This window comes from Coregonus clupeaformis, chromosome 17, assembly GCF_020615455.1.
Source record: "Coregonus clupeaformis isolate EN_2021a chromosome 17, ASM2061545v1, whole genome shotgun sequence".
Classification (NCBI taxonomy): domain Eukaryota; kingdom Metazoa; phylum Chordata; class Actinopteri; order Salmoniformes; family Salmonidae; genus Coregonus; species Coregonus clupeaformis.
The window spans coordinates 40,413,450-40,425,826 of NC_059208.1; the positions used below are offsets into that span (position 1 = coordinate 40,413,450).

The 12,377-nt window shown below is 40.7% G+C and overlaps 1 protein-coding gene across 4 annotated transcripts; it reads right to left on the minus strand.

The window, feature by feature from the left end:
* Positions 1–527: 527 nt before the first annotated feature.
* On the minus strand, positions 528–11,232 carry LOC121586386 (transcription factor AP-2-epsilon). 4 transcript variants are annotated; one of them, XM_041903021.2, is made up of 7 exons: positions 11,063–11,232; positions 8,285–8,728; positions 5,776–5,830; positions 3,259–3,490; positions 2,409–2,527; positions 1,844–1,982; positions 528–1,511 (listed from the first exon to the last, which is right to left on the minus strand). In XM_041903021.2, exons 1-7 carry the CDS (start codon positions 11,105–11,107, stop codon positions 1,250–1,252), a joined length of 1,296 nt encoding a protein of 431 aa, XP_041758955.1. In that variant the 5' UTR covers positions 11,108–11,232; the 3' UTR covers positions 528–1,249. The 4 variants fall into 4 exon arrangements, with proteins under 4 accessions (XP_041758955.1, XP_041758954.1, XP_041758957.1 ...); XM_041903020.2 differs by having other exon boundaries at positions 8,273–8,728; XM_041903023.2 differs by lacking the exon at positions 11,063–11,232 and adding an exon at positions 10,057–10,303.
* Positions 11,233–12,377: the final 1,145 nt, after the last annotated feature.

A 12,377-nucleotide genomic window follows, 5' to 3' on the forward strand; every position in this document is an offset into this window, starting at 1 on the left:
GCTGCCTGGCGCGGTGACACAGTTGCCACTGATGGTTAGGGATCGCTTTCACCTCATCGCTTTGGCGTAAATGGGCTCTCTGAATTTTGAGTGGCCCCTGGGGTGCACGTTCGCATCAGTAATTATTATTTTGTGTGTGAAAGAAAGCGAGGTGGGTAGTGTCTATGGTTAATCATAAGTGGTGAATTGCTACTTTAATTTTTATTAGCAACAAATATTTTCTCAAAAACTGTTTTGTAAATATTTTAATTATATATCTTAAGAAATTATTCTTATTGTTTTATGTTCTTTTTTAATCACTAGACATTTTTAACCATTCATATTTTGAAGATGGATCTATTTGATGGCCAGTGGCTTGTAGGTATTAAAATCTTGAATAAATAAACGTAATAGAATAAACCTTGAATTGACATAAAAATGTTGCCGTAGGAAAAGCATCCTTCCACCATTTATCGACAGTGAATGATAAAACATGATACCCAGACAGTCCGCATCAGTTATTCTTTAATAATATATTACATTTATGCCGTAATACAATAATTATAACAGTAATAACATTAATAATAAACATACACAGTAAGTACAAAATGATTAGTTTTTTTTTCATAATTTACCCACTCCTACCCTCCCCTTAAAAAAAAAAAAATAACATAGCTGCCTCTGACACCACGCCCCCATGCCCACCCCCAAAAACTAAATTACCCAGCAGCACCCACATAGAATTGTAGTACACAAACTGCCCATCCTATGGGGTGGAGTATTGGACGGTATCCAATGTCCAGATGAGGAACAAGCAAAACTGAGAAAGTTGGTTGTCCTGGATATGGCTCATCTCTTATGACGAGAGGTTTTCAAACTGGGTCCAAGTAGCATAGAGATAAATAGTTGTACCTCTATGGGAAGTAGACGGGGATCCTATGAATGCAGGTTGGGGTATCATCTTGACAGTCAGACAGGGACATAAAGCCAGAACTCATCCAGAAAATGTCATTGGCAGTTAGAAATTGTCACTGCCTAGAAAACCAGCAGCCCAGAAGAAAAAGTCCATGCGTCTTTGAGTGAGGAGGCCGACACATATACAGTACAAACATCACCATGCCTTTCCCTGTGAGGGATCGGGCCATAGCAGGAATTTCAGAAATAAATCTAAGTCTTTGTCTTCTTAAAGGAGGCTAAGAAAAGATGGAATTGGGAAATCTGTCAGTCCGTCAACCTCCAATCTCCATTCTCCTCCAAAAACGTTGTTTAACTATTTGCGGTGCTTCATCTCCTTCTCATGGTGGCCCTTCCCACCCCCCTGGTCCTTGTCCAGCATTTTGATGGCTTCCACCAGGTAGCTCTGGAAGGCGGAGAGGGCGGCGCAGATAGCAGGGGTACCGAAGCCGTGGGTGAGCAGGCTGAAGTGGGTGAGGTTGCTCTGGACCCCGTGCTCCAGACAAGGGTTGGGACGACTCGCCCCCAAAGGAGAGCGGTCCTGGGACATCAGGTCCACAAACTCCTTGCAGATATCCCTGAGGAGAAAAAGTAGGAGCAGGGTTAGAATTCTTCAATGCTAACGTTAGCTTTAATGACATTTTCTTCATTATACCCGTTAACATTTTCAGGTCATCATTTAACAATGTAATGGGACGATAATCACTCTCATTAAAACTGTACACATTTCCTAAATAGCTTTGTCTGCTTCAGTTGAGCTGAAAATCTTTTTTAGTTGGTGTCTACCTTCACGCAATGCACACTATCTATATCTGTAGGTATATGTGATACTGGAGATTGTTCAGCATTAGTGAGACTGTATCTACTGTAAGAGTGTATTAGGCCCAGACAGGGATCATGAGACACTCACTTGGTGGCCAGCAGCATACTGCGCCGTGTAGGAAGCTGCTCAGGGTCGCTCTGCCTACACAGATACTCTGCTGTCGCTCTGGCAGGGAACTCCGTCTCACACACATACCCAAAGTCACGGGCCAGGTGGACCGCCTCACCTGGGAAGCGAAGGGATAAAATAGATTAGTGAATGACCAGATGTCAATTTGAAAGGTTGGCAGGAAATAAGGCAAAGCTCAGTTCTTTATGAGATGCTCTTGTTTGGATTTACCATTGGTTTAAGGTACTGAAGGGTCTTTTATGTTATCATCCATTTATTACCAATTTACATTCAATTTAATTGTGCAAATACATTTTTGTTGAAAGTGAATTACTCACAGTGGCAGGAGATTTTACTAGAGATTTTACTAAGCGATAACTGGGAAATATGTACTCTACCTAGAGTTGTTCTTTAAATCAATGTGTGTGTGTGTGTGTGTGTGTGTGTGTGTGTGTGTGTGTGTGTGTGTGTGTGTGTGTGTGTGTGTGTGTGTGTGTGTGTGTGTGTGTGTGTGTGTGTGTACAAGTCACTGTGGGCCTCTTACCCTCCACTAGAGCCGTGAGGAGGGTGACGTTGGCGGCCTTGCGTCGCCCGGCGGGGAGATTAAGCCCAATCTTCTCCAGACGCTCTCTCAGACAGCGCCCACCATTCTTTGACTTTGCCCTGAGGGAGGAGAGAGGAGACAGAGAGAACAGCTTAAGACCTGTCTGTGTGGCCACATGACAAACCACTGAGGCTAGTCCCTGGCTGTGGCTGCTCACTGAGTGTCCCCATGGCCATAGTCTAGTACTGCTGCCACTTGAGGGTTTCATTTCATACCCAGCTATCACCATGTCTTAAGACATGTCAATGAAGACGTCCTGAGATGTGTTAAAAAGTGAAGACGTCTGTAAGACGTGTCTATAGACGCGTCTTAAAGACACTTCAAGACATCTTAAATATAGAAGACGTCTTAGAAATAAGACGTTTTATAACACTATAAAGAGTATTTCTGTGATTCCTTTGCTTTTGCTTTTGACCCCTTTTTCTACAGTTAGATATGGTGCTGAAGAATTTCATAGAAGGACAATGATTTGAAATATGCACTACTGTAATCTAACGTATGAACACTGAACAGGAAAAGTGGTTAATTAAAAAAAGCTGCATTAAAAATTAATAGAGGAATTTAAAATGTTTTATATAATATATGCATTATTACATTCTCTGTGGAGGAGCTGGACTTTTCTCACTGGATACATTAAGCAATCAAGGGGTGACAAATAATGTATTCCATGGTTCAGAATACATGAATACATCTGATGTTCAGACTTTTCTTATTTGATTTATTATCATGTGTGAAGCTTCTCCACTGTTTCGCTCTCCCCACCCCTAACCTTAAACCCCACCCCTCTCACCTGCGCAGGACTCCGCCCAACAGGGAAGCGTTGAGGCACTCAGGCGGGGCCAGTCGTCGCTGCACCTCCCCCACGGTGACCTTGTACTTGGAGGTGGAGCTGAGGAGTGAGAGGCGGCCGGGGACGGAGCAGAACACCTCCCCTGGGTTGGACACGGAACCAATCCCTAGACCATCCTTACTGAGGTGGAGGGCCGACAGGGACGAGCCATTCAGCTTGGAGGGGATGGGAACTGTGGAGAGAGAGTTAGGGAGAGAAGGGACGGAGAGAGAGAGAGAGAGAGAGAGAGAGAGAGAAGGGACGGAGAGAGAGAGAGAGAGAGAGAGAGAGAGAGAGAGAGAGAGAGAGAGAGAGAGAGAGAGAGAGAGATGGGGAAATAGCAAGATAGGAAGAGAAGGAGAGATTATAGAGGGAGAAAAAAAGAGTAAAGGTGAATAAAAATCATATTTCCACAATCCATTCTAATATACATGAAAAATTTGTCATCCTTGATGTTCTAATGAAAGTAATGTGTTTATTACATGGATAATAAATTCAGTGGCACGTTTTCCCCTGTGTTGACAGCTCTAATTCTGGCACCACTATTGTTGTTGTTGTGGTCACAGCAGGTGGGTGCCATGTTTCTTTAAGTAACACATTACATTTTAGTCATTTAGCAGACGCTCTTATCCAGAGCGACTTACAGTTAGTGTATACATTTTCATACTGGCCCCTCGTGGGAATCGAACCCACAACCCTGGCGTTGCAAGCGCCATGCTCTACCAACTGAGCTACACGGGGCCATCTCATATAGATCTTATTCACGCCTCACTACTTTCCTCATATAGATCTTATTCACACCTCACTACTTTCACAGTCACTTTTCTCTGACTGCTAAGCTTAAAGACCTTCATTCTCAAGTATTGAGTGTTGCTAGAATTTAAATTGCCACTTTCCAGGTTTAAAAACTGGGAGAAACTGGGGACAAAGCAACACTATCATATGAATGCAAATTATAGAATTGTCGTGGCTAAGAAAGCACTTGAACCGTACAAATCTAAGCATTGTGGTAATATTTCCTGTTACTTGAGAGGAGCATTCGAAAAATTATTACGATTTAAACTGCCATTCAGTTCCTAATAATGATTTGTGTTGACGTAAAAAAAAAAAAAGAGTCCCCTTGGCTTTTTAATTTGTGCTCAAACATCTTTGTTACATCATCTTTTAAACCGTTAATTTGTTTTCATGAGATTAGCTGGTGTAGCCCACTAATCACACATCTCATGCCAGGACTGTGGGCTTGGATCTAAAGGCTGAATTGAGAGGATTGAATGAACCCTTTCCCTTGGTGAGCATGTATCTGTATCTGTGTGTGTTATTATGTATGAGTGTGCATTACTGTGTTTCTATGGTTTAGAAACTATCCTAGTATCCTCTCTTGCCCCTGTGTGTGTGTGTGTGTGTGGGGGGTCTCTCTCTCTCTCTCTCTCTCTCTCACACACACACACACACAATCTATACCCAGCTCCCTACTACCCCCCTCATCCCTTTGGCTCAGCGCATCCTCCCAGTGACTAGCTATACTGTTGCGGAGTTATTATCTCTGTGCCTACTGTCAGCTGTGCTAGTGCTGCCGCTATGATGCCGTTTCTCAACTCTCGCTCCGTGGGCGGCGTGCATCTCTTTGCGACGCCCCACTGTGCAGCACAGATTCCCGGACAGAAGGGAGCTCTCTCTATCCCCCATTCAGAGCCAGCCAGGACCAGCCGCGGAGCAGCGAAGAGGTCTCTAAGCCCTCTCTCTCTCTCTCTCTCTCTCTCTCTCACTCTCTCTTTCTGTTTCTCTCTCGCTCTGTTTATATATCTCTCTCTGTTTCTCTCTCTCCCTCTCTCTCCTCAGATCCCCAGAGCTGCTTATTCATGTGGGCTTTGAGTTTGTTCTACGCTCTTAAATCTGTGGCCAGGAGTATGCGCTGTAATTGATCCATTCTCAACCTCGACAAATCAGTGGAATGATAGTCATTTTTCTTGAATATGAGTGTTGGTTGCAACATTTTAAGCATTGCTCATGCATAGATGCCATGTCTCCCGTGTAGTCACTCAAGCTGATTTGGAATTCAACTTGAATTGGTTAATCATGCCCCTGTGTCTTGTGAAAAATCCTAGTTCTTAGTATTGGTAATATTAGAGTTATCATACGGCTGTGAATTTCCCCAGAACTCTTTTATCACTTCTTTCCCCTCCCTTTTCCTTGCCCCACTTCTCTCCTCCTTGCTCTAATCCCCCTCTCTCTCCCTCTCTCTCTCATATGACCATGAACAGTTCATTAAGAATGACTGCCTTCAGGGTGAAGTCTGCAGCCGAGTATTAGAGGACTTCAAATGAAATAGCAAAACAGAATTATTTATAGTGTGTGTGCGTGTGTGTGTGTGTGTGTGTGTGTGTGTGTGTGTGTGTGTGTGTGTGTGTGCTGGAGGGGTGGTTGGTGTTTATAGGGAAGGCTACCCACAAACACACACAGAGCTCTGCCATCACTTACCTTTCTTAATGACAGAGTGGTCCAGGATGCCCAAGGCTGATCCCTCCTCCATTCCCTGTGTTGGGTAGATACAGTGGGCAGTCAGGATCATTTATTCACTACCCTCACCAGCCAATCCAAAACCAGTCTGGGGCCAAATGCAATCTATAATTTAGCTCTTATCACAGTGTATGAAAATTATAACAGTTGATCGGCAGTTTTGCTACAGTCTCGCAGTTCGTTAGTGCAGTTTATTTGAGAAGCTTTATTTAAGGTTATTGTAGGGCTAATAATACAGCATATGCCACTTTATCCAAGGCCAAGTGAATACATTTACAGTGTATGTGATCTCTATGAACAGTGTGGAGTTGTGGTCCACACCCTATAGGTGTGGAAGAAAAAGCAGTAAACATAATTGCACTATTTGTTGAAACTGGCTGTGCAAATATACAATGTTGTGTGGTCAGAGAACAAAGAAGAAGACAAAAGTTGTCCCTGCTTAACATTGTCTTTACTCTATGAAAACCTAGACATAGAACTGACATATTTTGTGTTTGTGAGTTGAGGGGGGAATCTTAAGAGAGGGCTATTGGCATGAGAATCACTTTGTCAAGTCCATATGTCTTTTACACATTTTATGTTGTGTGTACTTTTGACATGTTAAGTTGTAAATAAAAAAACTATAGCCTAAGTATGTTTTTCACTTGAATTACAATGAGGATAATCGTGAGCTAAACCCTGCAATCGCAATCCTTTTCAATGTGAATTCAATACGCATCGGAAATTGTGAAAAATGTAATCTGAGCCCAATTATCAAGTCACTCTAAATCTTTATATAATGATCTATTTTAAGCCTAGTCCTACATATTTTTATATGGACGGATTAGGCCGCCTACTTGTCTATTCAGCAAAGAAACTAAAAACAAATAGTAGTTTGTTTATACTGATATTATACTTTTACTGATATTCTACATGTGTCATGAGAAGTATGATAAAATTCTTCTGCAGAGCGAGATGCTCTTTGTGTCGGTTTTATAAGGGGCTCAAACGTGCGAATTGAATCCATTAATCAAATGAAGGTTCTGTCAAGAGAGGGCGTTTAACACAAACATGCCCTGGATGACTCCATGCCTGCCGCTTGAGTAAGTGTTTCTTTGTATTAATGACCACGGGAATCAATTGGTTGCGCCGAATTTTCTGTGAGCGATGCAGGATGTTTTGAACAAATGCGTCTGAATCTGCACCTGCTTGTGTGTGGTTGACTACTCAATAAATCCATAGCAACGTTTAAACTATTGTTCTTGCTAAATTGAAAATGCATACCATAATATGTTCAACACTTCTCCCTATGACTTCAATGGATATCGGCTAAAGCCACCAACGAAACGTTGGCTTGCTTCATGTGTTAGTGGATAGCCTACAGGCTTAAATTAGCCTTGAATTCTGACACACAAATAACAATAAAACTATTCAGGAAGGAAAGAATTACAAAATTCCTAATATTATATTTAATTTTATTACTATTATGTATTTCTAGGCTATTTCTGATTTATTTTTTCAGGAGATTAACATAAATTTTGTAAATTTTTTCGCTACAATTAATACATTGTCTATAGGCTATTGAAATTAGAAACAAAGTAGTTATATATAAGATAATTGTATAAATCAGCCTATTATTTTGTTGATATTTCCGATATCCATGTCTATTTCAATTTACCTGAAAGAAATGGCTTATCCAAATCATCTATTTGATTACTGCGTCCACAAAGTAGGCTAATATAGTTAAACATATCACACTATATGTATTCAAGGTCTAATAATGTAATTGTTAGTTGCTATCAGATGTAATTGTTTGATCTCCGCCCGCTATATTTAACATAACAACGCTTTGGGGATTAGGTTGAACTAATATAATTTTTAAGCTAACGAGACAAGCGAGCCCCTGCAATTAGTGGACCAATTCCGTTTAACATGATTAGGTATACATGTATCCATCAACGCAATCATCACCACTTAGACAACTCTCTAGCCTATTTACACTGCTACAAGGAAAAGATGTCCATGGTCTCTAAATAAAGTTTTAAAACTGTGCGTATACTCTCACAATAAGATCAAGGCGAAGAGCAAGGTCATTTGAATTTGACAGGTGGCCATTTCGAGACAATTATTAGTCCAACAGTTGGTAAATATGCAATATTTTACAAAATGCTATATGAATTGCATTTACAATTAGGAATTTTTGTAGGGTGGACCCTTCGGAAGAAAAAAACGATTGCGTAAAATACGCACCAAAAAAAAAGACTATCACAGTAACAAAATAAAAGTGACAGAAAGAATCCTTGCCATACACACAATTATTAAAATAGTTATAGATTCTTCCATAAAAAATAGTAAACTAATGCAGCAATTATCTACATAATGGGTGCATGGGTTAGGCTATGTGCTGGAAGGTGACTTTTACGCACGACCAATATAGTGTTTGTGAATGGGAGAAGGAATAATAAAAAGGTCCACGCACAAATAAACCCACCTGCATGTCCTCCAGTCCGTGATGTCCAATGTGCATTCCAAGAGGACCATCCCCTAGCGCTGCAGCACCCTCACCGAGTCCGTGGAGAAGCCGGGGTACACCGGGGTACTCCCGACGGGGGTCGAGGCTTAAAGCCCGGTGTGACTGTGACAATAGCCCCCCCTCATCCGACCGCGATCTCTGCGAGTGCCATGCCGCTTGCTGATGCTGATGGATGGAGTTGATGGAAGTGTAGGGGTCCGATAAGTGAGAGTATGCAGAGTCCTGGCTCTGGGAGTATGAGAGCGAAGACTGTGGGTATGGAGGGGGGAAGTATGGAGGTTGGAAGTCAGAGGCTGGTGTATGGCAGAGCGGGGGAGCAGAGGAGTAAGCTGCCTGGTTGAGCGAGGAGAGTTGGGACAGTCGCCCACTCGGCGAGGAGCCGGTCAGTCCGTCCGCGCGGTCCTGTGCGTAAATAAAAAAAAGTTGGTTAGGCTTGTAAATCATTTTTTTTTAGATTACATGCAAATGCGTCGATTAAATGCACCAAATGTCAGGCCTATAATTCAAAGATTTTTTTCGACTCAAATAATCTTTGCAAAACTATAAATAGTATCTTAAGCTTTATCATAAGCACATTACAATTCGTTATTATTGTGTCAGGTGATTAACTGAACTACAATGAAATTGGAATATCACACTAAAAGAAAAGGACCTTAGAAATACAATTTAAATCAGTTCGATAGCCTATATAAAACTGCACAAAACTTTGTCTGTCTTGCCTAATATTCAACTATTTAATTCTAAAATGTCAAAATAACTCAAACTGAGGGTTTGATTTGCATGCAGACAGGCAGCAGGTGCCTCTGGCATCGCTGCATGACAGTGTCAAAAAGGTAATGGCCACTGAGAACCCCAACAGAACAAAGGACAGGTATCTAATGCGCAATAGCATTATGTTGCTCCAGGAAATACAACACTCAATATGATAAAATATGTGCACACATTTATGACTACAGGAGCTTATGAAATATTTACAAAATATTGCAAATATTTTCATGGGAAATATAAAGCGATATAACCTAAACATAACTTCTATAGCCATTTTGTCTGAATGAATTTGGGAGTCATCAAGTAATATTGTAATAACATACCATCGTCCATGAAGTCATTTTGCAATATTCTCAAATTGTCCTGTAGCCTACATTCCTCTCCATATGCATGCACTTCCTGGTTAAAAATCGATTTTTCTAAAGCTGGGTCACTCGGATCAATTTTGTTGTTGGAACAATGTCCATTATTAGAAACGAGCAAATGGGGATTTAAAAGAAAAAGGTCATTTAAAATCTGTATAAAATAATAAATGTCAACATAAAACCGATAGCAACTAGATATAATATATATGCTACCATCTGTATGCCTTATACATTTCACACTTTTAGCAGTTTAAACTTTCATTATGCTCACCACAGCAAAACGCAATGGGACTTTTCAAAATGATTATTATCTACCATCTCAAAGTGTCATCATCGTTTAGTTGTCTCTCTTTAAATTAATATTTCTACGGACACTTTGATGCGGTCCGATTCTCCCTCGCTTTGACATTCCGCATACAGTCGATCTATCCAGACAGCTGACAATGACAATAGCGGCGCCGCTAGTGCGAAGTTAACGTCACATATCTGTGCCCACTCAAGTCAAGACAAAGTTGTAGACATAGAAGATGACAAGACCATATAGGACCTAATCTGGGCTGCAGACTAGCGCGGAGTTTTGAATGTACAGGGACTCACCATAGCGGAATATGTGTGGACTAACATCTCTTCTGGTTACTCAAATTCACAGTCTAGGATATGGATGCCGTCAATGTCTTAGCTATGTCACCAAATAGTTATAATCCAAGCTACTTTCATCTGTCTACAAGATCCATGCAGGAAATAGCTCAATCTTATTTTTCTTCTTCTTGCGTTTAGAAATGTCTCAACGTGTCAACCCTCAAGCACGTGCGGTTAAGGATGCTTCTGCGACGCGCTGTCAGAAAGTGTCCTAAATTTTCCCCATGCGCGCGCTACTTATAGGTTTCTGAACGCGCTCAACAGAATGAGGGGAGGGGTGGGGGGGTCCAGTTCTCTTAAAGAGATATTCATGCAGACATTCATTCATTCTCCCACATTTCTGTTTGTTTGATCATTGACCTACCTACCCTTCCTTTCTTTTTAGATTAGACGGTTGTTAAACGTAGTTATTAAACTAACCAAACATCCCCCATATTATTTGCCTCCTGTTTTAAACGCCAAATGAGAGGTCTTGTCCCCAGACAACCTAAAATCATTTTGGCACGGAATATGCATCAAATTGCCTATTTGCTAGGCTATGAATCAATATCCAGCCTTCTTTTTTTTAACTGCCTCGTATTCAAACCATTACACACGCTATCCATCTTGCTCAACTTTTTGTTAGATGATACAGATAACTCAAAACAACTTTTAAGGTGTTTTTGAAATATATTTACAGAATTTTGAATAATTTAAGAGTGCTGTCTATGACAATGAGTGAATGTTATTTATAGCATTTCAAGCATCCAAATTGGAAAACGTACCATTTGCTAAATCGATCCTCAAACCCATTTTAGCATCAAACAAGTTCTGTCACTAGTTCTTGCCACTATACATCCTATTTAAAACATGTATATTCATTACAAGAAGCCCTACCAGTAAAAGCATGAGAGAAAACTATTTTCCAAATTCGTTAACCATTTTGTAAACTTGTATCAATTCAAGCATAGCCAAATAATGTTACCTGAAGACAGTAGGGCTCAGTCTTCGTTCGCGATTTCCAAAGCATGACGACGTTGTTGTAAAGGGCGGCCGGGTCGCTAGATTGGAGTTAGGCTTGAGCAGGGGGTTATAGCGGGTAACAGGAGGATGGATAGAGACGAGCTGAAGGTAGACTGAAGAGTGAGTTAGTTGGAGTAGCGATGCACTAGTTTTGTATGAGTCACAGAGACAACGACGGAAGTTTGGGGAGGGGTGTAAGGGCGGGAGGTGAGGGGAGTCAAGAGGGCTGCTAAATTAGTGCAGAGAGAAGGTGAGAGTTTCATGCCAATAGGAAATGTGTATAGATTATAATAACACACTCAGATTTACCAAATCAAATCCATGAAGTTGTACTGTTATGTGCAATTATGTCATTACGCAAGACCATGACATTTTAAGCAAACTGTATAGAGACCAGATTTGAATTAATTACAGGCAAATAATTATTATATTTAAGCGTTTTCATAGATATATCCATTCAAAAGGAATTATTAGAACTGTACACTCAACTTCAGGCTACTGGTGTCTCTTCTTGCTACTGTATCATTTGAAAACTTTGTCCGGACTTGAGACCCTGCAGATTTTTTTGATCAATTACATTTCTCAGAAATTACACATCATCATGCTGTGACTTTTTATTTTTGTAAGAAAAAAATGAATGAAGTTAAATGCCGCGTTAAAATCTAAAGGGCAAAGGTAACTTGACATTTCGGAGAAAATAAGTCAAAACTAAATTCTTTCAGTTTTATGGATTGTGAATCTCATCTGCCAAAAAAACAATTGTTACACTGATATATCAGTGTCAAAATAACTTCAATAAGTAACCATGCATAATTCTGGGATTTACCATGACCCAAAGTACCACACTGCTGTCAGAATGCCATCTAGTGGTAGAAAAAGCAATATGCATGGCCACATAAAATATATTGGTTTACCTTAACTACAGTATCATATATACCGAACAAAAATATAAACGCAACATGTAAAGTCTTGGTCCTATATTTCATGAGCTGAAATAAAAGATCTCAGAAATGTTCCATAAGCATAAAAAAGCTTTTTCTCTCAAATTGTGTGCACAAATTTGTGTACATCCCTGTTAGTGAGCATTTCTCATTTGCCAAGATAATCCATCCACCTGACATGTGTGGCATATCAAGAAGCTGATTAAACAGCATGATCATTACACAGGTGCACCTTGTGCTGGGGACAGTAAAAGGCCACTCTAAAATGTGCAGTTTTGCCACGCAACACCACAGATGTCTCAAGTTGAGGGAGCGTGCAATTGGCATGTTGACTGC